The sequence below is a fragment of the Rattus norvegicus genome, chromosome 18 (assembly GCF_036323735.1).
Source record: "Rattus norvegicus strain BN/NHsdMcwi chromosome 18, GRCr8, whole genome shotgun sequence".
Classification (NCBI taxonomy): domain Eukaryota; kingdom Metazoa; phylum Chordata; class Mammalia; order Rodentia; family Muridae; genus Rattus; species Rattus norvegicus.
This window is the reverse complement of record NC_086036.1, coordinates 6,158,613-6,185,532: the sequence shown is the minus strand read 5'-3', so window position 1 is coordinate 6,185,532 and position 26,920 is coordinate 6,158,613. Positions and strand designations below refer to the sequence as shown.

General features: G+C 41.6%; 2 protein-coding genes across 3 annotated transcripts in view; one reads left to right on the top strand and one right to left on the bottom strand.

Moving 5' to 3' along the window:
- Psma8 (proteasome 20S subunit alpha 8) overlaps nt 1-26,920 on the bottom strand; it is a 64,577-nt gene that overhangs the window by 17,270 nt on the left and 20,387 nt on the right. The window contains 2 exon segments of one of the 2 annotated variants that reach the window (NM_001108884.2): nt 14,654-14,776; nt 19,154-19,278. In NM_001108884.2, the coding sequence (NP_001102354.1) occupies nt 14,654-14,776; nt 19,154-19,278 (248 nt within the window). 2 annotated transcript variants of the gene reach the window in all.
- The window catches only part of Ss18 (SS18 subunit of BAF chromatin remodeling complex), a 121,533-nt gene continuing 110,994 nt past the window's right edge, over nt 16,382-26,920 (top strand). Inside the window, exon 1 of the mRNA XM_063277462.1 lies at nt 16,382-16,574. The gene's annotated coding sequence lies outside the window, so the exon portion shown is untranslated. The remainder of the gene's footprint in view (nt 16,575-26,920) is intronic.

Below are 26,920 nucleotides of genomic sequence, written 5' to 3'. Positions count from 1 at the left end.
GTGTTGGCCACTGTCTTACCTAAACCGTCTAATCCTAACCTGCCAAAGCAACTGGTCTACACAGAAGAAGAGATTAGCTGGACTAAAAAAAACCCAGCCCATGAGTCAATGTCTAGAGGGCTGGTGATGATTGGCTGAAGGTAAGCTAATAATGCCTACCTCTTTAGCAAAAATCATTCTTAGAAAAATCCAGAGTCACCCACATGGGTGTCAGATGAATGGCAAATGTGGTCAGACAATCCAAAGTGACTTTCAAGGCTATACAGAGCACTCTTTACAAACTTTAAAGCTTGCCAGCTGACCAATTCTCCCAGCAACCCCAAGCCTCTAGGTTCCTGACTGTGAGGTAAGAGATGGAAATTGATTTTTGACCTCTGAAAAGAGGTCAAACCAGGAAGGTCCAGCTACTTGTGGACACTTTCTCCAGGTGGACAGAGGCATTCCCAACTAAGACTAAACCAGCAAAGGTAGTGGCCAAGAAATTGCTGGATGACATCTTGCCCAGGTATGGATTTCCTCATATGATAGGGTCAGACAATAGACTGACATTTGTGTCCAAGGTAAGTCAGGATGTAGCAAAGGTCACTGGGGCAGATTGGGAATTGCATTGTGCATACTGATCTCAAAGCTCAGGGCAGGGAGAAAGAATGACTAGGACATTAAAATAGACCTTAAATGAATTAGCCTTAGAGACTGGTGGGTACTGGATGGCTCCTTACCTTTACCCTATATCGGGTAAGGAATTCTCCTTGCCAGATGACTAACCCTCTTGGGCTTATCCCAGCTTCCATTGTACCCAGCCTGCAGTCAGCAGCCATTGCAGACCTGGAGGATGATGATTTAATATTTAGGGTCAGAGCTACCCAATGGGTTCATAAACATGTTTGGTCTAATTACATGCCCTTTATGAAGCAGGCTTGGTTCCAGAACCACATAACTTTCAACCAGGAGACTGAGTCTATGTGAGGAGATTTCACCAAGGCACGTTTGAGCCCAGCTGGAAAGGACCTTATATCATCCCCTTGACCTCGCTGACTGCCATTAAAATGAACGAAATCACCACCTCACTACACCACACACACACCAGACCTGCTGATCCCTTCTCCACTAAAGAAGACTACCTGACTCCAGCCTCAACAGAACGGAAAGTTCAAAAGGGCACCAATCCCCTCAAGTTAAAATCGACTCAGTCCTGAATCTACTGTCCCTATTAACTGTATGTATTGCAGCCTCTAATCCATACCGGCCTTTTGATTTAACGTGGGTGACTGAAAATTCTGAGACTGGCTATCATGCCCAACTGGCCTGTAAAAGGGTCAAATGGAATATCCCAGTTCCCCGACTTGATTTTTGATTTATGCCAGCTGGCTGATAACTCATGGTCCAATACCCAACAGACTCCTCAAGATTCATACCTTGAATGCTGATAGAGGACTTTTTACATATTTCTGAGACAAAAAGAACTATCAAATGTGGTGGTCCCGAATAGTTTTACTGTGCTGCCTGGGGATGTGAAACGTCAGTCACTGGAAATAGGGCGTGGAGGGTGTTGAAAGAGGATCTTATCACGGTTGCCCAACAAGGAGATAGGCCAAAGTTTTGTCAGGTTCACTGACAAGAGAAAACAAGCCAAGGGATGGGAAGCCAGAAAATGTCTGGTCTCTGACGGCATCATCGGGGTTAAATCCCAGATTTCTCTCTACAGTCAAACTCCTAATGAGGCTAACCACTGTCATCACCAATGGCAGGAGACTCAAGTCAAATTCTAGCACCCCTTAAACCAGTACTGGTCCCAACACCTTCTAGACCAACAACTTCCTTACCGTCAGTTACCCAATCACAGGGACCCTTAGTTTCAGAGCTCCCTCTTACACAACCAGAATCAGCAGATCCCCTCTGGATGACAAATACCTTCCAGATATTAAGTGCTTCCAAGCCTGAACTTACCACCTCCTGCTGGTTAGACCTTTTATAAAGGTCTTGGGTTAATAGCACAATACAAAGTTTCTGAAAGACATTCTGCATGTAGATGGTCTCAGGAAGGTCCAGCTTTAACCCTCCAAAGCATATCAGGACAGGGCATCTGCCTGGGAAAGGTCCCCTTGTCATATCAACACCTCTGTAATTAAACTGTTCCCATAGTCCATTCCAATGGATTATCCCCCCAGAACAGGTATGGTGGGTCTACTTAATAGGACTAACTCCTGTATGAACGGAGTGGTTTTTAATTCTTCTACCCCAGGCAGGTTCTATATCTTGGTTCAATTAATGCCCCGTATAACCTATTATTCAAAGGAAACGCTTGATAGGACAAACTGAGAGGGGCTTAATGAGACAAAAAAGAGAACCTATTTCTTTGACTTTAGCATTGATTCTAGGCGCAGGGCTAGCCAGAGTTGGCACTGGAATAGCTGCACTGGCATTACAGGAAAGAACTATGACAGTTTAAAAGCAGACATGAATGAAGATATCCAGCGCCTAGAAGGATCCGTTTCCCACCTGGAGCATGACAGAGATTCTCTGAGTGGAGTAGTGTTACAAAATAGGCGGGGACTAGACTTAGTGACTAGTCACTAATCACTCTGCCAATTGGCCCAAGTCCACTGAACTGGCAAGAATCTGAGGCACATCACCATAAGTTTTTTGATGCATTTCTCTCTATGGAGTCCCAACAAATGGAACTTAATTACACAATGTAAAGCAAGGCAATACATGAGTGTTGTTAGCAAAGAATCCTGTATCACACTCTTGCTTTAGCAGAACATCCTTTCACCTGTGTCTGCTTCAGTGACTTGTTCCTTCATGTGTTTTGTCCCAGCAAAACACCATCAACACAACTGACTTTCCAAAGAACCCTTAAGTTTCCACTTCAATACTGTTTCTGAATCCGGGGCATCTGACTCTTTTACCATTAAAAAAGCAGCAAGCTAATTTACATAACATGTAAATAATATGGTATAAAATCAAGTCTGAACCCAATAATTAGAAATAACACTGAGGTGCTCAGTGGAGTGCATCTTTTAATCCCAATAGGCAGATCTCTCTGAGTTCAAGACCAGCCTGGTCTACAGAGTGAGTTCTAGGACAGTCTTGAAAAACTAAAAAAGAAAAGAAAAAACAAAAAAGAAAAGAACACTGAGACAATGTTGAAATACTTAAATTCATTTAAAAATAACATGTGCATTATATGTTTGCTATATTAGCCTTTTTGGTCAACCACTACAAAATACCAACAATTAAGTGACTTCAAGAATGAAAAATTCTCAAAGGTCTGGAGACTTGAATTGTAAACTGCTTTCAAACAAGGGTTTTCTTACAATATCCTCACACAGCCACCCTACCTCACCCCAATCCTGCTTTGGAAAAGTATGATTTTAAATAAAACCATAGCCTTTATATTAACTTACTAGAATTTGTTATGTTTCCTTCAATTCATAAGTTGAAGTCCTAACCCTTCAATATGACTAGTTTTGAAGCTAAGATATTTGGTGAGATAATTGAGGTTAAATGAGATTCTTAAAATTAGGACTTTAATTTTTGTGTCCTTTGAGATGAGAGACACCTAAGCCACCTTTTCTATGAGAACATGCCACCAGGAATGGGAAAATATCCCAGGGCCCCACCTCTATGAAGAGACCCAGCCAGTTAACAACTACTGGAGGGTAGAATTAGTTCCCCCACCAGGGATAAGCCCTCTAGTTGGTCATCCAGTACAGTGTGGCTAACCCTAAAATATATACATAATAAAAGCAACATGAAGCAAACAGACTCAGTGATTTTGTGTGTACATACATACATACATACATACATACATACATACATACATACAACACAAATATACACATATACATATGCGTGTAACAAGAGTGAAGAAAAAGAGGCTATAAATTTGGGAGGGAACAGGATAGAGAAGAAGTGTTGGAGGATGGAGAGCAAAGAGGGAAAGTGTATGATTATATTTTAATTAAAAATAAAATACTTTTTAAAAGTAAACTTGAGCAGAGAGATGGCGCAGCAGTTAAGAGTACAATCTGCTCTTCCAGAGGATCTGGGTTTCATACCAAACACCCACATGGCAACTAAACCACCACCTGTAGTCCACATACATGCACTTATGCACACACACTACACGCACACGCACACGCTCGCACGCACACACATGCACGCACACACGCACACACACACACATGAGCAGAAATAGTTAATTCGGGTGAACTACAGCATCGTCTGAGCATTAGAAAGAAAGGGACATTTTAATGTCCTCAGTGAAGTGTTCATATTCTACCCAAAGTAGTTGCTTTCTAACACTTGATTGCAGGCTAGAATCTGGAACCACACATTTTAAACTTTTTTTAAAAGATTTTATTTATTTATTATATATAAGTACTCTGTAGCTGTCTTCAGACACACCAGAAGAGAGCATCAGATCTCATTACAGATGGTTGTGTGAGCCACCATGTGGTTGCTGGGATTTGAACTCAGAACCTCTGGAAGAGCAGTCAGTGCTCTCAATCACTGAGCCTTCTCTCCAGCCTTTTTTTTTTTTACCAAAAGGAAAGGTTTATTTGGCCTACACTTCCACATCATTGTCTATCACAGAGAGAACTCAGAACATCAATTCAAGGCAGGATCCTGGAGGCAGAAGCTGATACAGAGGCCATGAAGGGGGTGCTGCTTATTGGTTTGCTCCTCATGACTTGCTCAGTCTGCTTTCTTGCACAACTCCAGACCACCTGCCGAGGGATGGCACCACCCACAGTGGCCTACCTCCCCCCCACACACATCAATCATTAATCAAGAAAAGGCCCCACCGCCCACAGACTTGTCTGTAGGCTAATGCCACGTAGGCACTTTATCAACTGAAGTTCCCTGATGACCAAGTTGACAAACAAACAAACAAACAAATAAACAAAACCAGCACAGCCACAGAGACCACCAGAGGAGACCACCACCTTGAAGAGAATTGGAGTTCCAGGTCCCTGCCCCAGGCCTCCTCCAGGACCATTCCAGGTGCCTCATGACTGCCCCCATGTGGCCTCTATGGACACTCATGTGTTTCTGAGTTACCTGTGGACACCTGCTTCTGGGTATAGAGGGGAGAGTAGTCACCTGTCTGTGCTTTCCTCAGATCTTACTATGCATGGGAAACAATCCCCACCAATGCCAAGAGTCAGTCTTCACGTGCACAGATTCCCTTTGGACTTAGCAACGGGAGAGGGGACCAGAGCCTTGGGGCATGGTATAAATATCCAGATTGGGCTGGTCTTTATGCATCTGACTTTTTCTTTTTTTTTTTTTTCAGTTACTACTGTACTTTATTGTGTTCAACCAAATCACCATGTTACAAAAATAGCAAGCTGCCATAATAAAAAATAAGGCTCCTCTATCCAGCACCAGATAGCATCATTTTACTTTCAAGCCTAGAAATTGCACACTTGTATATAAACCAACCGAAGATGAGGATTGAGAGTTCATCTTGGTGGATTTTTCCTTTGATGAATATGAAGTGTCCTTCCTTATCTTTTTTGATGACTTTTAATTGAAAATTGATTTTATTTTATATTAGAATGGCTACTCCAGCTTGCTTCTTCTGACCATTTGCTTGGAAAGTTGTTTTCCAGCCTTTCACTCTGAGGTAGTGTCTGTCTTTGTCTCTGAGGTGTGTTTCCTGTAGGCAGCAGAATGCAGGGTCCTCATTGCGTATCCAGTTTGTTAATCTATGTCTTTTTATTGGGGAGTTGAGGCCATTGATGTTGAGAGATATTAAGGAATAGTGATTATTGCTTCCTGTTATATTCATATTTGGATGTGAGGTTATGTTTGTGTGCTTTTCTTCTCTTTGTTTTGTTGCCAAGATGATTAGTTTCTTGCTTCTTCTAGGGTACAGCTTGCCTCCTTATGTTGGGCTTTACCCTTTATTATCCTTTGTAGTGCTGGATTTGTAGAAAGATATTGTGTAAATTTGGTTTTGTCATGGAATATCTTGGTTTCTCCATCTATGTTAATTGAGAGTTTTGCAGGATACAGTAACCTGGGCTGGCATTTGTGTTCTCTTAGGGTCTGTATGACATCTGTCCAGGATCTTCTGGCCTTCATAGTTTCTGGCGAAAAGTCTGGTGTGATTCTGATAGGTCTGCCTTTATATGTTACTTGACCTTTTTCCCTTACTGCTTTTAATATTCTTTCTTTATTTTGTGCATTTGGTGTTTTGACAATTATGTGACGGGAGGTGTTTCTTTTCTGGTCCAATCTATTTGGAGTTCTGTAGGCTTCTTGTATGCCTATGGGTATCTCTTTTTTTAGGTTAGGGAAGTTTTCTTCTATGATTTTGTTGAAGATATTTACTGGTCCTTTAAGCTGGGAGTCTTCACTCTCTTCTATACCTATTATCCTTAGGTTTGATCTTCTCATTGAGTCCTGGATTTCCTGTATGTTTTGGACCAGTAGCTTTTTCTGCTTTACATTATCTTTGACAGTTGAGTCAATGATTTCTATGGAATCTTCTGCTCCCGAGATTCTCTCTTCCATCTCTTGTATTCTGTTGGTGAAGCTTGTATCTACAGCTTCTTGTCTTTTCTTTTGATTTTCTATGTCCAGGGTTGTTTCCATGTGTTCTTTCTTGATTGCTTCTATTTCCATTTTTAATTCCTTCAACTGTTTGATTGTGTTTTCCTGGAATTCTTTCAGGGATTTTTGCGATTCCTCTCTGTAGGCTTTTACTTGTTCTCTAAGGGAGTTCTTTATGTCTTTCTTGAAGTCCTCCAGCATCATGATCAAATATGATTTTGAAACTAGATCTTGCTTTTCTGGTGTGTTTGGATATTCCGTGTTTGTTTTGGTGGGAGAATTGGGCTCCGATGATGCCATGTAGTCTTGGTTTCTGTTGCTTGGGTTCCTGCGCTTGCCTCTCGCCATCAGATTATCTCTAGTGTTACTTTGTTCTGCTATTTCTGACCGTGGCTAGACTGTCCTATAAGCCTGTGTGTCAGGAGTGCTGTAGACCTGTTTTCCTGTTTTCTTTCAGCCAGTTATAGGGACAGAGTGTTCTGCTTTCGGGCGTGTAGTTTTTCCTCTCTACAGGTCTTCAGCTGTTCCTGTGGGCCTGTGTCTTGAGTTCACCAGGCAGGTTTCTTGCAGGGGAAAAGTTGGTCCTACCTGTGGTTCCAAGGCTCAAGTTTGCTCGTGGAGTACTGCCTAAGTCCTCTCCTCGGCAGCAGCAACCGGGAAGATCTGCGCCGCTCTTTCCGGGAGCCTCCGTGCACCAGGGTTCCAGATGACGTTTGGTGTTTTCCTCTGGCGTCTGGATGTGCACAGAGTGCAGTCTCTTCTGGTTTCCCAGGCGTGTCTGCCTCTCTGAAGGTTCAGCTCTCCCTCCCACGGGATTTGGGTGCAGAGAACTGTTTATCCGGTCTGTTTCCTTCAGGTTCCGGCGGTGTCTCAGGCGCAGGGGTCCTGCCGCTCCTGGGCCCTCCCCTATGGGAACCCAGAGGCCTTATACAGTTGCCTCTTGAACCAGGGATGTGGGCAGGGGTGGGCAGTGTTGGTGGTCTCCTCCGCTCTGCAGCTTCAAGAGTGCCCACCTGATCAGGCGGTGAGGTCTCTCTCCCACGGGGTTTGGGAGCAGAGAGCTGCTCCTCTCCAGCCTTTTTAAACTGGGACTTTTAAAACTGTTTACACTAAAGTCTCTTGGCCAATAATTATTTCAAGGCGAACTAAAATTTTTTTGTTAGGATATGGTGGTGCATGCCTATAACCCCAGAAGTCAGGAAGCTGAGACACGAGTTCTAAGCCAGCATGAACCACACAGAAAGAGCCTGTCTAAAAGCAAACAAACAAAAAAGCAAACAAACAACCCTACAATTTTAGAATTCTGTTCTCAGTAGTGACAGTAGTGTAACTATTTTTGCTTTTGGGTTTGCTTTGCTTTTGTAAAGGCTCCTCCCTAGGCTGTATGCATCTCAGGCTGGGCTCAAATCATTTATCCTCTTGACTCAGTAACAGGGTGCTGTGATCAGTTTTAACTTTGAATAGTCAACAACTTGGTAGTTTGGAATGAATCTTTTATACTGTGCCTTGGTCCCCTGGAGAACACTGGCTCACAGAATTATACAGATATTCTAAATGTTGGCCTATCTCATTTCTAAAATATCAAATAAAAAAGAAACTTTAGGATAGTTTCATCAAAGAAATATTGAGAAACTGTCGGGCACATTGTGATAAATACATGGTTCCAAATCTTGCTTAAAACCTTGAATTGTATCATTAGCAACAAATACTATCTGATGTTTTCTGCAGAAACAGGCTCAGCCTCTACAATCCTGAGAACACGTCCTGGCAAATTTTACATCTGAACAAACACCACTGCTGTCTATTGTTCTGGGATTCACAAGTGAAGTACCATTAAATGTGGGCAGTTCTGACTGCAAGGGAAAGAACAACCTAACTGCCTTTCTGAGCACACTGTCCTTGCAGAAGTGCTGTGTGCACGTGATCACTCCCTCACACAAAATGCTGAAGGGCGGTGCATGTGGCCAGAATGTTACAGCAGCAATTAACAGCACCTACTCTTTCATCAAAGATAATTTGAATTTGCTCGTTTACTTGCTGCAAATTCATGATGGTGTAGAGTAATGAGTACCACTAAGGCTTGGTGCTCTGGCTCTAACTGCTTTACCACATTTAATTATCCTACCTGTCCACAAATAAAAAGGGAATGGTTACTCATGGGTTGTAGAGGCGCAGCTAGCCTCAGACTTACATACCATGGGAAGGAAGAATGCAGTGATCAGGGGCAATCGCATGACAACTGACTTAGCATTTCTTATTGGCTTCCAGATGTTCAATCTTGCCCCTTTATAGAAATTCTGAGGAAGCACTGAGATTATCAAAGGGGTAGGAAAGGGAAACTCTCAAAGATTTCTCAAAGTTTTCTTCAATTATTGATAAGGCCTCAGTCTTCCATTGGTGACTTCAGCTGGTGACTGAAGGGTTCAGTGGCTCACCTGTCCACACCTTATTCAACTGGAGGGGCAGCGAAGTTCCCATCTACGACCTCAGCCCATTGTCATGTATTGAGGAAATTATACTTGCTCACAAGATGCCTCAGATTTCACTGCCAAGGGTGGAACTCCACTCCCCAGCTTAATTCCTACGCCGACAGTGAGGGTATCACGAATATTTCTGGATTGATATGATACTAAAATGCCCAGTCAGCTTGGAGGCCAGAAGAGAAACAGTTGTGGAACCCATCTCTTCTTAGAGCAGGATACAGCTGGACAATCACTTACGAATTTACTTTGGGTTGGTTGCTATAAGATTGTCTCCTACCGCTTAAACTACAGAATCAATCGTAAATTGGCCAAGCTTGTTGGTCACTCTGATCTAAAGGTCTTTGATAGAGAACACTGAGTATCTGTGGTTTGAATATGCTTGGCCCGAGGAGTGGCACTATTAGGGGCTGTGGCCTTGTTGGAGGAAGTGTGTCACTGTGGGCTGGGCTTTGAGACCCTCCTCTTGGCTGCCTGGAGGGCAGTCTTCTCCTGGCTACGTTCTGATCAAGATGTACAACTCTTGGCTCCTTATCCAGCACCATGTCTGCCTGAAGGCTGCCATGCTTCCTCCATACTTCATGCATGGACTGAACCTCTGAGCCTGTAAGCCAATACTAATTAAATGTTGTCTGTTATAAGATTGTCTTGGCCATGGTGTCTCTGCTCAGCAATAAACCCCTAACTTAAGACAGTATCCCTGATAAGGACTTATCCAGGTCAGCCAGCTCCTTACATGTAACATGCCTGCAGGTGTTGTGAAATCACAGAGCTCAAACCACATTTCCCAGGCCCAGAGGCTGTTCCTGCCACACAACTGTGATTTACCACTGTTTCCAGACACCATGAGTGAACCCGGCAGTTCCAGGCCCCTTGATTCCTCTGTTGTCCTGTGGATGGCTTCTATGCAGGGGCTGTGATAATGGTGGTCATGGACAGCCAGCTGTTGCCAGATAAAACTCACACTGGACACTGAAAGTGACAGTTGGCAAGGTGATTGAGAGCTGGCAAACTCCCCTTGTAGTGGCCAGACAAAGTGATGATGTACAAGCAGAAAGACAACAGACTTTCAGACATCAAAAGGACTCAACACTAAATTCAGATTTATTTTTCATCTACCCATCTTGGTCCTCTTTTCCAGATTATCAGACTTTTATTCCAAGACACTAGGGTTTCCTGCTAATCTTGGAATGTGCACTAGTTTTATACATATTATCTAAGGTATAATACTCTATTATATTATAATATTACCTAAGGGATTATATTATATATATATTATATTATATTATTACCTAAGGTATAATACTCTATCTCGAGCTTTTGAGATACGCTTTCTCTTATCATGAGTCTTACCATCATCTTGTAGTTCTAGGTACAGTAGAACTGAAGAAACCTTCTGAAGTAAAGAAATCTACCCCAACACGGGATTCCCATGAGAGCTTACAGTCTCCCTGGACCAGTCCTGAGACCAGACATGGTGAAAGTCTGCCTTCCAGATCTCATTGGCCAGGAAAGACATAGAAAGTACTTTACACACTCACAAAAGCATTACTGGAGAGGTCTATCAAAACCAGTTACCTCCTGGAGTAGGGATTTACAGATCCTATTTTGAGAACTGTAATTTATACTTTATACCTCATTTAGCTAAATACTTTACACATTTAGGTCCCCGCAACTGCTATATAGAAAATAATTGACCCATGCCTACTTTCATAACAAGCCTGTGGACAGAGTCTTTCATAACCCAGCTAACATACCACCACATGGCTTGTCTTTCTCCAGCATCCAGAAGGTAACAGGTTTGTTTTAGGCTCTCGTATCTCCAGTGTTCAGAACAGGTCTTGGCAAATCGGCCTTGGTCCTCTTGTTGAAGGAAGAAGAGCTCCCTTGCACCTCTATTCTCATCTAGCTACCGGTCTGTTTCTATGCTCCTCTTGCTAATCATAAAAAGACAAAACCACTGCCACTGCCTTCCTCATCGCCTATGTTTTTTTGGGGGTGGGGGAATTTCAAAAGTTATGAACATATAATAAAATATTAACAGTATATTCTTTATCTCTATATGTGAACACTGAGATATGTATTGTGCTTCTCTCTCTCTCTCTCTCTACACACACACACACACACACACACACACACAATTTCAGTGTTATAGATACCATATTTCATTACTTTCATTTATTTTGTGGGTATGAATTGTGTTGGGGGTGGAGGTCAGAGGACAATTTGAAGACGTTAGTTTTCTCCCATCAGGTGGGTTCTGAGAATTTAACTCAAGTCATGAGACTTGGCCAAGCATCTCTACCTCCCGAGCCATCCTGTCAGGTCTAGGTGGTCTATTTTGACTACACTATACTTACCCGATCCAGAGAGCTTCACGGTATTATCTAGTGTAAGCCCACATGTGAGTATCTCTGCGCTTCCAAAACCTTCTTTGAGGCTATTTTCCACATCCAGAATATAATCAACAATTATGGTTCACATTCGTCCGTTTTGATTCACTTGCATTAGAAAGTCTCCTTGTGTTTATTCTGTCTTTCAATAGCAGGAGACTATTTCATGGTCTGAATATATCCGATTGTTCCTTCCTTATTAGACTCAGGTTAGACCCAGTGGTACAAAGACTTCCAAGGTGATACTATTTCCTTTTCAAGGCATCATCAGGAAGCACATTGTCATTTCAGCCACCGTGATGGCTATTTTTGTCAACTTGTCTACATCAAGAATTAACTAAAACCCAAGTTGCTGGCATCTACAAGGAATTTATTTTTAGTTTCTTAAGACAGAGTTTATCTGTTTACCCCTGAGTGTCCTGGAACTTGCTATGTAGACTAACTCACCCGGCAAGAGACTTTTCTTAATGAAATCATTTGATATAGGAAGACCCACCTTGTATGGGTCCCACCTTTTGGTGGCGGTCTACACAGAGGACATGGAAGAAGGAAGTTCTTGAGATGCCTGCTTGCCCTGGCTCTCATTAGCAAGTTCACTCTTTTACTGGTACTAGAGCTTCCTTCCTAGGATTCTGGTGTGAGCTGAGACCGCCAGTCCCTCGGACTGTCCATTGGTAGACAGCCACTCTCGGACTAGCTGGACCACACTCTATAAGCCACTCTAATAAATTCAAATAAAGTCTTCTCTGATACTGGACACAGTCTCTAAGTTCCCGTGTGTGGAGGATGTTTCTACAGAGAGCATATTCTCACTAGACTGGAGCTGAGGCTGCTATTTGACTGGCAGACACCAGAGCAGAGCATGCTTCAAATTCAGATGCCTTCAGACATTAGGCCAACTAAAATGAAAACCACTTTAACACAAATTTAAAACTACATTAGAACGAATAGTAATGTTGCAAAGGTAACTGCAAACTGAAGATAGCAAGTTTAAACTATATTTCAAGAGTGACCGTATAACAACTAGCTTTGTTTAGGGCAATGACTGAAAGGCACGGAAAGCAAGTAAGGGCAGGGCTGGCTCTGCAGGGCAGGGCAGGGCTGGCTCTGCAGGGCAGGGCAGGGCTGGCTCTGCAGGGCAGGGCAGGGCTGGCTCTGCAGGGCAGGGCAGGGCTGGCTCTGCAGGGCAGGACTTGCTGCTGACCCTGAAGAACCTCGGTTGGATCCTCAGGATGAAAAGACAGAAGAAGAAACCTGACTACTGTGGGAGGTCCTGTAACCTCCACACATTTACTTCACACGCACAATAAACAAGTGTAATAAAATGTAAAAAGAAAGAGAGTGCAAGTCATAACGTTTCTAAGTGGCAGGATGAAATGCTAACACTTTTCAAAAGTAAATCCATAGCTTCTGTCTACTAGCTTCCGCAGGCAGATTAAAGGCAGCCGAGAAAAGCACCCGTATGTTGGTTGCAAGACTATAATCGGCTGCTTTATTGGCCTCCAAGTTAAGAAACAATAGCTTAGCAATGAATATCCTAGTAAGAGCACCAGTGGAAGGGGAAGCCCTGGGTCCTGCTAAGACTGAACCACCAGTGAACTAGACTGGTGGGGGGAGGGTGGCAATGGGGGGAGGGTTGGGAGGGGAACACCCATAAGGAAGGGGAGGGGGGAGGGGAATGTTTGCCCGGATACCGGGAAAGGGAATAACACTCGAAATGTATATAAGAAATACTCAAGTTAATAAAAAAAAAAAAAGAAAGAAAAAAAAAAGAAACAATAGCTTGCTTTTCCCCTTGGAGACTGTACTTCATGTGTATCCCAACCTGGCCCCGAGCTTACGGTACAGCTAACCGTGAGCCTGAACTTCAGATCTTCCCGCACTCGTCTGCTGGATAGCTGCTCCTGAGAATCCAACCCAGGGCTCCATGCATGCTAGGCCAATGCTGTGCCATGTGAAGTACATCCTCCGCCCTCGGTAGAACTCCGACTTTATACAGGTAATAGAGGCCATGGTGATGTTTCCAACCATTTATTTCTTTGGCTTTTAGTACTTGTAAAAATAAGCTCAATGTGGAATTACTTAAAGCTTGAATACTGAACTTTAATAATGAAGTTAAAATCACTTATACTACACTCTGGAGATGTAGCCTTATTCTTACACAGGGTAGTTTATGAAAATTCACTGCTGGAAACTGTTACTAGTTTCTCTGGGCCCTGGGCATTTATATTTCCTTTGAGCACACCATTAAGGAAGGTAGTAGTATTTTGAAACAAGAATAACTTATGCAGAAAACAATTCCACGTAGCATGTGAAGATTATTGCTATATGCTAACAAATAGTAGGAATTGGAATTTATGTTATCTGACTCTCCTAGAATAGAGGACATGGGACTGGAGACATAGCACAGCAGTTAGGAGCGCACCCTCATGAAGGCTTGCAGCAGTTCCAGGGGGTCTGATTTCCTTTTCTGGCCTCTGAGCACTGGGCATGCATGCAGTCAGACAAAGCATCCATACATATAAATGGAACAAATTAAATATTTCGCTGTGGAAACCAGACTCAGAAAGACAAATACTATATTTCTCTCCACAAAACACATGAAAGTAGGTTTGCAAGGTAGGGGTGGTAAGAAACAGGGATGGTATTGGATGAACAAACATGAATGGAGTGTGTGCATAAAATATTAACACACCTCAAACATCAATGCAATGTTTATTCACCTGTTTTGGGTTTGTTCTGTTTGTTGTTTGTTCTGTTTTCTGAGACAAGATCTCACTCAGGCTGACCTGAAACTCACTATGTAACCCTGGCTGTCCTTGAACTCCCAGCAATTCTGTGGCCCCAGCTTTCTAAAAGCTGGGATTATAGGCATGCACCATCATGGCTTGCTTCCATCAAGATCTTTTCACTATCCTAAACCATCATTTCTGAAGAATAAATGACTACAGTCTGTAGTCTGTGTTACAGTCACTATTTTGTTCTTTTTTTTTTTTTTCCGGAGCTGGGGACCGAACCCAGGGCCTTGCGCTTCCTAGGTAAGCGCTCTACCATTGAGCTAAATCCCCAGCCCCTACTGTCACTATTTTAATGCAACACGATTCGGTCTTATCCCTGAAAGCAATAAATCATTTGCATTTATTACAAATCTTGCAATAAATTAATGCATTTATCTGACAAGTTCTATGAAAAATTAATAAATTCATTACTCACTTTCCAAGCGTGGTAAGTACCGGAGGGATCTGTCTGATACAATCTTGGGATACCATCATCATCAAAGCCTACAATTAAGGCTGAAATACCAAAAGGCCTTCGTCCATTGCTCTGGGTATATTTCTAAAAAATAAAATTTATTTTTACCATAACACTGTCTTAGTATTCTATTGCTCTGAAGAGACACCATGACCAAGGCAACTTTTATGAAAGAAAGCATTTAATTGGGGGCTTGCTTACTGTTTCAAAGGTTTATTAGTCCAATATCATCATGGCAGGGAGCATGGCAGCAGATAGGAGTTGTTCTGGGAGAAGTAGTTAACCGGTAAGAGACTGGGCTTGTGTGGGCTTTTGAAACCTCAAAGCCTACCTGCCCATGACACACCTACTCCAACAAGCCACACCTCCTAACTGTTACAATCCTTTCAAATAGGTGCACTCCTTGGTCACCTATATATGACCTACTTTTCTGATTTTTTAAGAAAATGTTTTAGTATTTTTAATTACGTATGTATGTGTCTTTATGTAGGTGTGTACATGTGAGCACAGGGATCCCATGGGGCTGGAGCTCCAGGTGGTTATGAGCTGCTAGGACCCAACCTCTGGACCTCTGGAAGAGCAGTTAAACGCTCTTAACCACTGAGCCATCTCTCCAGCCCCTACATTTCTAATTTTGTTGTATACATTTTTAGTGTTTTTGACTATTGTTAATTCATAATGACACTTTAAATAAATCAATGTGCATAATCTGTAAAATATAATCACAAATTTGCTAATATTTATTTTTTCTTAAAAGACCCTTTACTCCATCTTTGTTCAGTTTTTTTTTTTCTTTTTTTCGGAGCTGGGGACCGAACCCAGGGCCTTGCAGCTTGCTAGGCAAGCGCTCTACCACTGAGCTAAATCCCCAGCCCCTCCATCTTTGTTATATCCCATTTTTAAATTAAAGTTTTAGGTCACTGTATCAATTTTGTTCTCAGGCATGCCTTCCCCCTTGGCGCTCCCTTCCCCACCTCCTGTTGCTGGTGCTTAGCTTCCCTCCTGCGCTTTCACGTCTGTTGGATCTCATTCTTTAGTCAACCAAGAATGTAGTTATGTGTGGTGGCTTGGATAAGAATGGCCCCAGGGGCTCGTGTGCTCGCGTGTCACCAGGGAGTTACGCTACTTTGGCAATTAGGAGGCATGGCCTCATTGGAGGAAGTGTGTCAGTGGGGTGGGCTTTGGGGTATTCAGATGCTGGAGCCAGGCTCTGTGCCCCCCACCCCTGCCTCTCTTCCTGCAGTCTGTGGGTCCAGGTGCAGAAGTCTCCACTCCTCCCCGGCCCTGTGTCTTTGTGCCACCACGCTCCCAAGCATGGTGACAGTCGACTAACCCTCTGAAACTGTAAGCAGGCCCACTTAAATACTTTCTTTTATAAGAGTTGTCATGGCCATGGTGTCACAACAAAAGAACCATGACTGTGACAGTATGAAATCTCTTTGACCCAGTGGAGGACTGGGCATTCGCTTTGCTTGTCAGAAGCTGTGTTAAGAAGCTGTGCTTTAGAAGCACGCCCTTGTTTGCCTAGAGGAACACTGTAGCTACTGTTAGGGCTACTCCTACTTGATAATATTGCTACCAAGTGTTCTCTGTTCACTGTACTGTGCCATCTCCTTCTGTCTCAGGAAAAGGGACCTTTTGTTTCTCTTGAAGAAAAGCACACATTTCCCCTATAGACAACACAACACTAACATCAACTACATTTCTTATTACACTGTGGCTGGAACCACACTTCCCTATACACAGTGCAACACTGACACCAACTCTGTTTCTTATTGCTCTGTGACTGGGAACCTTCTGGACCTGTGCTCCAAGGAATGGCGTTCGGAGACGGTTGGAGGAAGAGGCAGCCCTGACAGAAGGCTACAGACTGAATACATAGGTAACTTCACTTAGCTCTGTGTGTGACTGGATGTGGCGCTGTATAATTCTGTGGTTTGAAACAGATTTTAGTTACTTTCTTTCGCTTTATCTACATATGGGATCTATTTTCAGTTTTCAAGTGTATACTGTCATGCTTTGCTAGTAATGTTTGTACAAACTGCTGAGCTATGAACACAAATATCCTCTTTTAAAATATGGGCTATGTCTATAATTCCTGTGTACTGTCTAATATTCTAGTTCACACTGACGTATGACATAGATGCATTAGATGTTTTAGAAGAAAGATCTTCTTACTTTACTTTTTAATCTTTCATTTTAGTAGAAAGGTAATATAAGCAAGTCAAATCTGGCCAGAGGCGCAGGTTCCAGTGGCGATCTTACTGTCACAGGCTTACGACTATGTTTCCACAGTCTATTCTCAAGGCCTTGGTTTCTCCAGAAGCAGCTTTAAAAGCCACACGTAAGAACCTTGCATGTGTGCAGTTCTGTGTCTTGCTTTTTGCTAAATTCCCTTTTAACAACTTGGAAAATTGAAACAAATAAGAGTAGCAACACAAAAGTTGCTTCTAAAACCAAGCAATAGGCTTTCTAAAACCAAAAGAGTGCTTCGATGTGTGTTATCCTCACGGAACTTTAGTATTTGGATTTACAAAGCACCTATAAAAACCTCCACGTAGAACCAGGGCATCTCCCCTGACAGAGCAGCTGGAGGTGCAAGTCAGCGAAGCCGGAGTGGGGGTGGGGTGGGAATGGGCCTACCACCCGTGCTCATGGAGGGAAAGCAAATCGATAGCTTCCTGAAGGCGTAAGATACTGGAAAGCCAGGGTTCCATCGTTAAGTTACAGCATTTGCAGACTACTCTTGACAAACTGCTTGTTAACAGAGGGACAGCTTAAGGAAATATGGTGCGCACATATGACGTACACACACTAGAGTGTTCTAAGCACAAAGAAGAACCAAATTACCCTGTTGTAGGGTAATGAATGGAACTGGAAACAATCCTACTAAGGGAACTATAGCAGTCTCAAAGAGAAAAAATAGATTTTCTCTGCTTTTGGTTCCTGTATTTTAAATCAACACATAAAGTCATGTACAAGTCAGGCAAGTACAGATGATGTTTCATGTATGTGCAAATGACATGTTATATATGTACAAATGAAGTGAAACCACAGAAGAATGGAGGGGGGGTTTAGTGGGGTGAGAGGTGAGAGGGAGGATGGAGATGTGGAATAGACATGGGGAGATTTGTCCAATATACAATATATACTTACTGGAATATATTTACATTCAGAAACATATTTGAAAAGAGGAATGCTGGCCCAGTAGGACAGACAGACGAGTGGGTAAAACGCTTGCTGCCAAGCCTGACCTGAGTTTTGTCACCAGGGCCCCCTTGCTAGAAGAGAACCATCTCTCTCAGCTTGTCCTCCGTATGAGTACTGTGACACATGTCACTGAACTCAGGATAAATATGTAACTAAAAATGTCCACTCAGGGACTGGAGAGGTGGCTCAGAGGTTCAGAGGCCTGGCTGCTCTTCCAGAGGTCCTGAGTTCAATTTCCAGCCACCACGCGGTGGCTCACACCATCCATAATGACATCTGGTGCCCTCTTCTGGCCTGCAGGCATAAATGCATACAGTATACTGTATACATAAATACATCTCTTTTTTTAAAGATTAAAAATATTTTTTGAAGAGAACATGAATTGACACAAATCCTCACACTGAGCATCTGGTTAAAGGGATTAGGTGACAAAAAAGAAAACAAAAAGTCTAAAGTTCCTGTTGAAGGACAATTTGCTCAAATAGAAATGAAAAAAGTGAACCAGCATGTGGGGAATTTAATGTCACTAATAGTAAAACACAAATTAAAGCAACTATTACATTATACAATACTCAGGGAAAGAAAAATGAAAACCAGTATTGATGAGCCCTCGGGGATAGCTGGCTTCTAGGAAACAATTTGGCCCATATAACAAGAGCCTTAAAATCAATTACAATCTCCAATCTGGTGACTGTTTACTTAAAACAATTTAATAATACAATTTTAAAAAGAAGAACAAGCAGGATCAAACCAGAATAATGATATTGGGTATCAGGGAGAGGGAGAACAGAAGGTTCCGCGTTGCCACCTTCAAATGACACCAGAGCTGGTCACAGAGTCAAACATCAGGGTAAGTGAGAGGAAGCCAGCCCTGCGTGCCACCGTTACTCTCAGCATTCAATAACACGACATGCATGGATTCAGAAAAGATCTCTCCTAACCCTGATAGGTGGACTTTGGTTTACAGGTGAAGTAATGGATTTATCTTTGGAAAACTTTAAGCAATGATATTGTTATTGTATCTCTAGAAGGTAAAATTTTCCTTTAAAAATCTCACATTCTCTAAAAATATTATAATACCAAGAATTGAAACACACTTTACACACACACGTGCATGCGGTAATTCTGCGAATGAATACGGAGCCGAGGCACTCCGTGACTAAGTGCTGGGAGCTCCTGCATATTTCTAAGACAGGACCAATGATGGCGAAAACAGAAAGCCGAGAGACGGCGCTACGAGCTAAAGCTCACCTGCTTTAGAGTCGCTATGAAGCGAGTTATATACTCTACGGTGACAGGGTCCTCCACCGTGAGCTTGTGGCTCTGGCACTCCACCCGCGCTCTGCTGATCACTACTCTGGCGTCAGCTGTCAGACCTGTAAAAACAGTCAAAACTGTAACGTCTATACATGTCTCAAAATGTAGTTTCCTTGTCAAAAGGTTTAGTTTTCAATTCTTTCTTACAGCACTTTTTGCCCTGCAGTAATGTCTTCAGAAGGAACTAGAAAGTGCCACGTGCCTTAACTGTGATTTATTTCCTTTTTACGACTAATTTCACATGTCCCCCTCTCATTTGTAAAGGAAATAGTAAGTAGTTTACTTTAAACACTATTTGTAAGTTGGGTTTTATTTTTCTTATGAAAGCAAGAACAATACACTATTCTGAAGAACATAGGCATTGTATTCAGAGTACGTTTGAATAACTGTGATATATCAATTCTCAATTTTTTTGTCAAAATGAAACGTTTGGAAGTCAAAGATGTTAAAACAGACGGACCTCTGAGAGAGATAAAATATCCAAACAAGTAAATATTAATTCTCAGCATGTCCAGGATGAGAGCGCACGTACCAGCTGAAGTCAGAGACTGAGGCACGTGACTGACAGGACACTGAGTGTGCACAACTAAGGACTGCACTGGTGTTCGATGTTTTTGTGGCCATTTTGTTTCTTTCACCACATTTTTAAAAAAGTTTTATTAAGTGTGTGTGCACGTGTGTGCCTGTGTGTGTGTGCATATGTGTTCTCAAAAATGATTTATTTTTATCCATGTCAGTTTAGAATTACATTGTTTAATTGAAATACATTTGTGAACTTTAAGTTTGTCTTCCACTATTGATTTCTGGTTTCATTTCTTTTCAAGCAGAAAGATACTAAATATGATATCATCTTTTAGACTTGTCAAGAACTGTTTTGTGACTATGCTAAAGGACCTTTTTTTTTTTTTTTTGCTGAATGAACATTTTAAGATTCAATATAAAATACCTCTTAACAAAACAACTAGAAACTAAGCAAAAATATATGATGAAACATGTTGCTGTGGGAGCTGAGGACTTGAGTGAATGTGATGGGGTGGGGGGAAAGACAGAAGTCCTGAGTGGGAGTGTACTAGTCGCCTGGCTCTATCAAGGATAAATGCCATAGGCCCATGGAAATTGGCAAAGCCGTCCTCTAGGGTCAGGGTCAGATTGATGGCAAAGCCTTCCTCTGGTCCAAGTACAAATGTTGACAGTGTATTCAAGTGGCAGTGTTTAGGAACAATTGGCCATTGTGTGCAGGGCTAACAACTGCACTTCCTCCAGATATTCACAGCTTGAGACTTTTGCCCTATAGACACGCCCCACCAAGACCAGCTCTCATCCCTGTGCTCTGTCTGTACCACACATGCTGAGGTTCCAGGTTGCTGAAGCAGTCAGTGTGGCTTAGGCACACAGCCCACCTGACCCCAGCTATTCTGTACATATGTCTGTGGGTCTTCTTTCTTCGTACCCTTGCTACCATTGATCAGGTTAAGGTGACAAGCCGTGCAGGATGCAGCAGCATGTATTAATCTATAGAAAGGGCAAATATGCACAAGAAAATATGCTCAATACTATCATTCTTGGGTAAATAGAAGTTTAAGCCACAATCAGAAATTGTGCATAGGGCTGGAGAGATGGCTCAGTCGTTAAGAGCACTGACTAATCTTCCAGAGGTTCTGAGTTCAAATCCCAGCAACCACATGGTGGCTCACGACCACCTGTAATGAGATCTGATGCCCCGTCTGGTGTGTCTGAAGACAGCTACAGTGTACTTATATATGATAAATAAATAAATCTTTAAAAAAAACAACTTTCAGTTTCTGCCTGTGCCTGAAGCTGATCCAGTCCCAAAGCTCTCTGTACCCAAATCCCATTCAGGAGAGAGAGCTGGACTTTCATAGATGCAGACAATCCTGAGAATTCAGGGGAGATTACCACTTTTGCTCATATTCCTGACCTAAGAGGAACACGCCTAGAACCCTCTGGACACAGAAACCTAGGAGCAGTCAGGAACAGGATCCTTCTGGTCTCTGCCTATGCCCAGAGCTGGCCCACAGCTCTCTGTACCCAGATACTGCTGGGAGAAAGCCAGTCTCAAGGAGTGATAACAAGCAGGCTTAAAGGAGGGTCAAGCCACTGTCAGAGACAGCAAGACCAGCTAACACCATAGACAACCAGAGGGTGAGAGGCAAGCACAGGAATCTAAAAAACAGAAACCAAGACTACTTGTTGTCATCAGAGCCCAGTTCTCCCACCAAAGCAAAATACTGGATATCCCAACACACAGGAAAAGCAAGATTTAGATTTAAAATAACATGTCATGATGATGATAGAGGACTTTAAGAAAAATATACCAGACAACACAGGTAAACAAGTAAAAGCCCTTAAAAAAACACAAAAATCCCTTAAAGAATTACAGGAAAACACAAACAAACAGGTAAAGGAATTGAACAAAACCATCCAGGATCTAAAATGGAAATAGAAACATTTCCTGGAGATAAAAAAAACAACCCAAAAACATAGGAAAGAGATCAGGAGTCATAGACACAAGCATTGCCAACAGAATACAAGACAGAGAAGAGAGAATCTCAGGGGCAGAAGATACCATAGAAAACGTTGACTCAATCATCAAAGAAAATGTAAAACACAAAAAGCTCCTAACCCAAAACATCCAGGAAATCCAGGACACAATGCGAAGGCCAAACCTAAGGATAAAAGATATAGAAGAGAGCTAAGATTACCAACTTAAAGGACCAGTAAATATCTTCAACAAAATTATAGAAGAAAACTTCCCTAACCTAAAGAAAAAGATGCCCATAAACATACAAGAAGTCTACAGAACTCCAAATAGATTGGACCAGAAAAGAAACTCCTCCCATCCCATAATAGTCAAAACACCAAATGCACAAAAGAAAGAAAGAATGTTAAAAGCAGTAAGGGAAAAAGGTCAAGTAACATATAAAGGCAGACCTATTAGAATTACACCAGAATTCTCACCAGAGACTATGAAACCCAGAAAATCCTGGGCAGATGTCATACAGACACTAAGAGAACAGGCTAATATATCCAGCAAACTCTCAACATAGATGGAGAAACCAAGTTATTCCATGACAAAACCAAATGTACACAATATCTATCCACAAATCCAGCCCTACAAAGGATAATAGATGGAAAACTCCAACTAAAGGAGGGAAACTACACACTAGGAAAAGCAAAAAAGTAATCTTCTTGCAACAAACCCAAAAGAAGAGAGCCACACAAACAGTAATTCCACCCCTAACAACAAAAATAACAGGAAACAACAATCATTGTTCCTTAGTATCTCTTAACATCAATGGACTCAATTCCCCAATAAAAAGACATAGACTAACAGACTAGATATTGAAAGAGGACCCAGTATTTCCTTGCCTACAGGAAACACACCTCAGTGACAAAGACAGATGCTACGTCAGCATAAAAGGCTGGAAAACAATTTTCCAAGCAAATGAAACAAGTGGGAGTAGCCATTCTAATATCGAATAAAATTGACTTTCAATGAAAAGTTATCAAAAAAGAAGGAAAGACACTTCATATTCATCAAAGGAAAAATTCACCAAGATGAATTCTCAATCCTGAATATCTATGTTTCAAAAGCAAGGACACCTACATTCATAAAAGAAACCTTATTAAAGCTCAAAATACACATTGTACCTCATACAATAATAGTGGGAGACTTCAACACCCCACTCTCATCAATGGACAGATCATGGAAACAGAAAATAAACAGAGACATGGAGAAACTAACAGAAGTTATGAACCAAATGTATTTAACAGATATTTATAGAACATTTCATCCTAAAACAAAAGGATATTCCTTCTTCTTAGCACTTCATGGAACCTTCTCCTAAATTGACCATACAAACAGTCACAAAACAGGCCTCAACAGATACAAGAAAATTGAAATAATCCCATGCATCCTATCTGATCACCACGCACTAAGACTGGCCTTCAATAACAACAATAACGACAGAAAACCCACATACACAAGGAAGTTGAACGACACTCTAGTTAATGATAACTTGGTCAGGGAAGAAATAAAGAATGAAATTAAATACTTTTTAAATGAAGGAACAGCATACCCAAACTTAGGAGATACAATGAAAGCAGTGCTAAGAGTAAAACAGATCTGAGTACCTCCAAAAACAAACTAGAGAGAGCATGCATTAACAGCTTGACAGCACACTCAAAAGTTCTAAAACAAAAAGGAGCAAGTACACCCAAGAGGAATAAACAGCAGGAAATAATAACAGGGCTGAAATCAACCAAGTATAAGCAAAATAAAAACAAAAATAAAAAAAAAAACAAAACAAAAACAAAAAACTATACAAAGAATGAACAAAACCAGGAGCTGGTTCTTTGAGAAAATCAAAAAGACAGATAAACCCTTAGCCAGACTAACCAGGGGGCACTGAGAGAGAATCCAAGTTAACAAAATCAGAAATGAAAAGGGAGACATAACAACAAAATCTAAGGAAATTCAGAAAATCATCAAATCCTATTACGAAAGCCTATAGTCAACAAAACTGGAAAATCTAGATGAAATGGACAGATACAAGGTACCAAATTTAAATCAGGATCAGTTAAACCATCTAAACAGTCCCATAACTCCTAAAGAAATAGAAGCAGTTATTAAAATTCTCCCAACCAAAAAAGCCCAGGACTAGATGTGTTTAGTGCAGAATTCTATCGGACCTTCATAGAAGACCTAATACCAATACTATACAGACTATTCCACAAAATAGAAACAGAAGGAACACTACCCAATTTGTTCTATGAATCCACAATTATTCTTATATCTAAACCATACAAAGAAAGAGAACTTCAAACTAATTTCCCTTATGAATATCTATGCAAAAAATTCAATAAAATACTCGCAAATAGAACCCAAGAACACATCAAAAACAATTAGTCATCATGATCAAATAGGCTTCATCCTAGGGATGCAGGGATGGTTCAATATACAAAAATCTGTCAGCGAAATCCACCGTATAAACAAACTCAAAGAAAAAAAACACATGAACATCTCATTAGATGCTGAGAAAGCATTTGACAAAATTCAACACCCCTTCATGATAAAAGTCTTGGGAAGATCAGGAATTCAAGGCCCATAAACATAGTAAAAGCCATATACAGCAAACCAGTAACCAACATCAAACGAAATGGAGAGAAACTTGAAGCAATCCTACTAAAATTAGGAAATAGACAAGGCTGCCTACTCTTTCCCTACCTATTCAACATAGTACTCAAAGTCCTGGTCAGAGAAATCAGACGGCAAAAGGCGGTTAAAGGGATATAAATTGGAAAGGAAGAAGTAAAAATATCACTATTTGCAGATGATAAGGTAGTACACTTAAGTGACCCCAAAAGTTACATCAGAGAACTACTAAGTCTCATAAACAACTTCAGCAAAGTGACTGGATATAAAATTAACTCAAATAAATCTGTAGCCTTCCTCTACTCAAAGGATAAACAAGCTGAGAAAGAAATTAGGGAAATGACACCCTTCACAACAGCTACAAATAACATAAAATGCCTTAGTGTGACTCTAACCAAGCAAGTGAAAGATCTGTAGGACAAGAACTTCAAGTCTCTGAAGAAAGAAATTGAAGAAGATCTCAGAAGATGGAAAGACCTCCCACGCTCACATATTGGCAGGATTAATATTGTGAAAAATGGCCATCTTGCTCAAAGCAATCTGGAGATTCAATGCAATCCCCATCAAAATTCCAACTCAATTCTTCATAGAGGTAGAAAGATCAATTTGTAAAAATCATTTGGAATAATAAAGAACCCAGGATAGTGAAAACTATGCTCAACCATAAAAGAACTTCTGGGGGAAATCACCATCCCTGACTTCAAGCAGTATTACAGAACAATCGTGCTAAAAACTGTATGCTAGTCGTACAGAGACAGGCAGATAGATCAATGGAATAAAATTGAAGACCTAGAAATGAACCCACACATCTATGGTCACTAGATCTTTGACAAAGGAGCCAAAACCATCCAATGGGGGGGAAAAAAGACAGCATTTTCAACAAATGGTGCTGGCTCAATTGGTAGTCAGCATGTAGAAGAATGCAAATTGACCCATTCTTTTTTTTTTTTTTTTTTTTTTGGTTCTTTTTTTCGGAGCTGGGGACCGAACCCAGGGCCTTGCGCTTCCTAGGTAAGCGCTCTACCACTGAGCTAAATCCCCAGCCCCAAATTGACCCATTCTTATCTCCTTGTACAAAGCTCAAGTCCAAATGGATCAAGAACCTCCACATCAAACCAGATACACTCAAACTAATAGAAGAGAAAGTGGGGAAGAATCTCAAACACATGGACAGGGAAAATTTTCCTGACCAGATCACCAATGGCTTATGCTCTACAATCAAGAATTGACAAATGGGACCTCAAAAAATTGCAAAGCTTCTGTAAGGCAAATGACACTGTTAATAGGACAAAAAGGTAACCAATAGATTGAGGAAATATTTTTACCTATCCTCCATTTGATAGAGGGCTAATATCCAATATATACAAAGAATGCAAGAAGTTAGACTCCAGAAAATTAACTAACCCTAATAAAAATGGGGTACAGAGCTAAACAAAGAATTCTCAACTGAGGAATATCGAATGGCTGAAAAGCACCTGAAGAAATGTTCAACATCCTTAGTCATCAGGGAAACGCAAATCAAAACAACCCTGAGATTTCACCTCACACCAGTCAGAATGGGTAAGATCAAAAACTCAGGTGACAGCAAATGCTGGCGAGGATGTGGAGAAAGAGGAACACTCCTCCATTGTTGGTGGGATTGCAGACTGGTACAACCATTTTGGAAATCAGTCTGGAGATTCCTCAGAAAATTGGATGCAGTACTACCTGAAGACCCAGCTATACCTCTCTTGGGCATATACCCAAAAGATGCCCCAACATACAACAAAAACACATGGTCCACTATGTTCATAGCAGCCTTATTTATAATAGCCAGGAGCTGGAAAGAACCCAGATGCCTTCAACAGAGGAATGGATACAGAAAATGTGGTACATCTACACAATGGAATATTACTCAGCTATCAAAAACAATGACTTTGTGAAATTCATAGGCAAATGGATGGAACTAGAAAATACCATCCTGAGTGAGCTAACCCAATCACAGGAAAACACACATGGCATGCAGTCACTGATAAGTAGATATTAGCCCAAAAGCTCAAATTACCCAAGATACAATCCACCAACCACATGAAGCTCAAGAAGGACAACCAAAGTGCTGATGCTTCAATCCTTCTTAGAAGTAGATCAAAAGTATCCATAGCAGGAAATATGGGGACAAAGTTTGGAGCAGAGACTGAAGGAATGGCCATTCAGAGCCTGCCCCACCTGGGAATCCAGCCCATATACACACAGCCACCAAACCCAGACAATATCGCTGATGCCAATAAATGCATGCTGACAGGAGCCTGAGAGGCTCTGCTAGAGCATGGCAAATACAGAGGCAGATGCTCACAGCCAACCATTGAACTGAGAACAGGTTCCCATTGGAGGAGTTAGAGAAAGAATTGAAGGAGCTGAAGTGGCTTACAACCCCCATAAGAACAACAATGCCAAGCAACCAGAGCTCCCAGGGACTAAACCACTACCCAAAGAGTACTCATGGACAGACGCATGGTTCCAGCTGCATATGTAGCAGAGGATGGCCT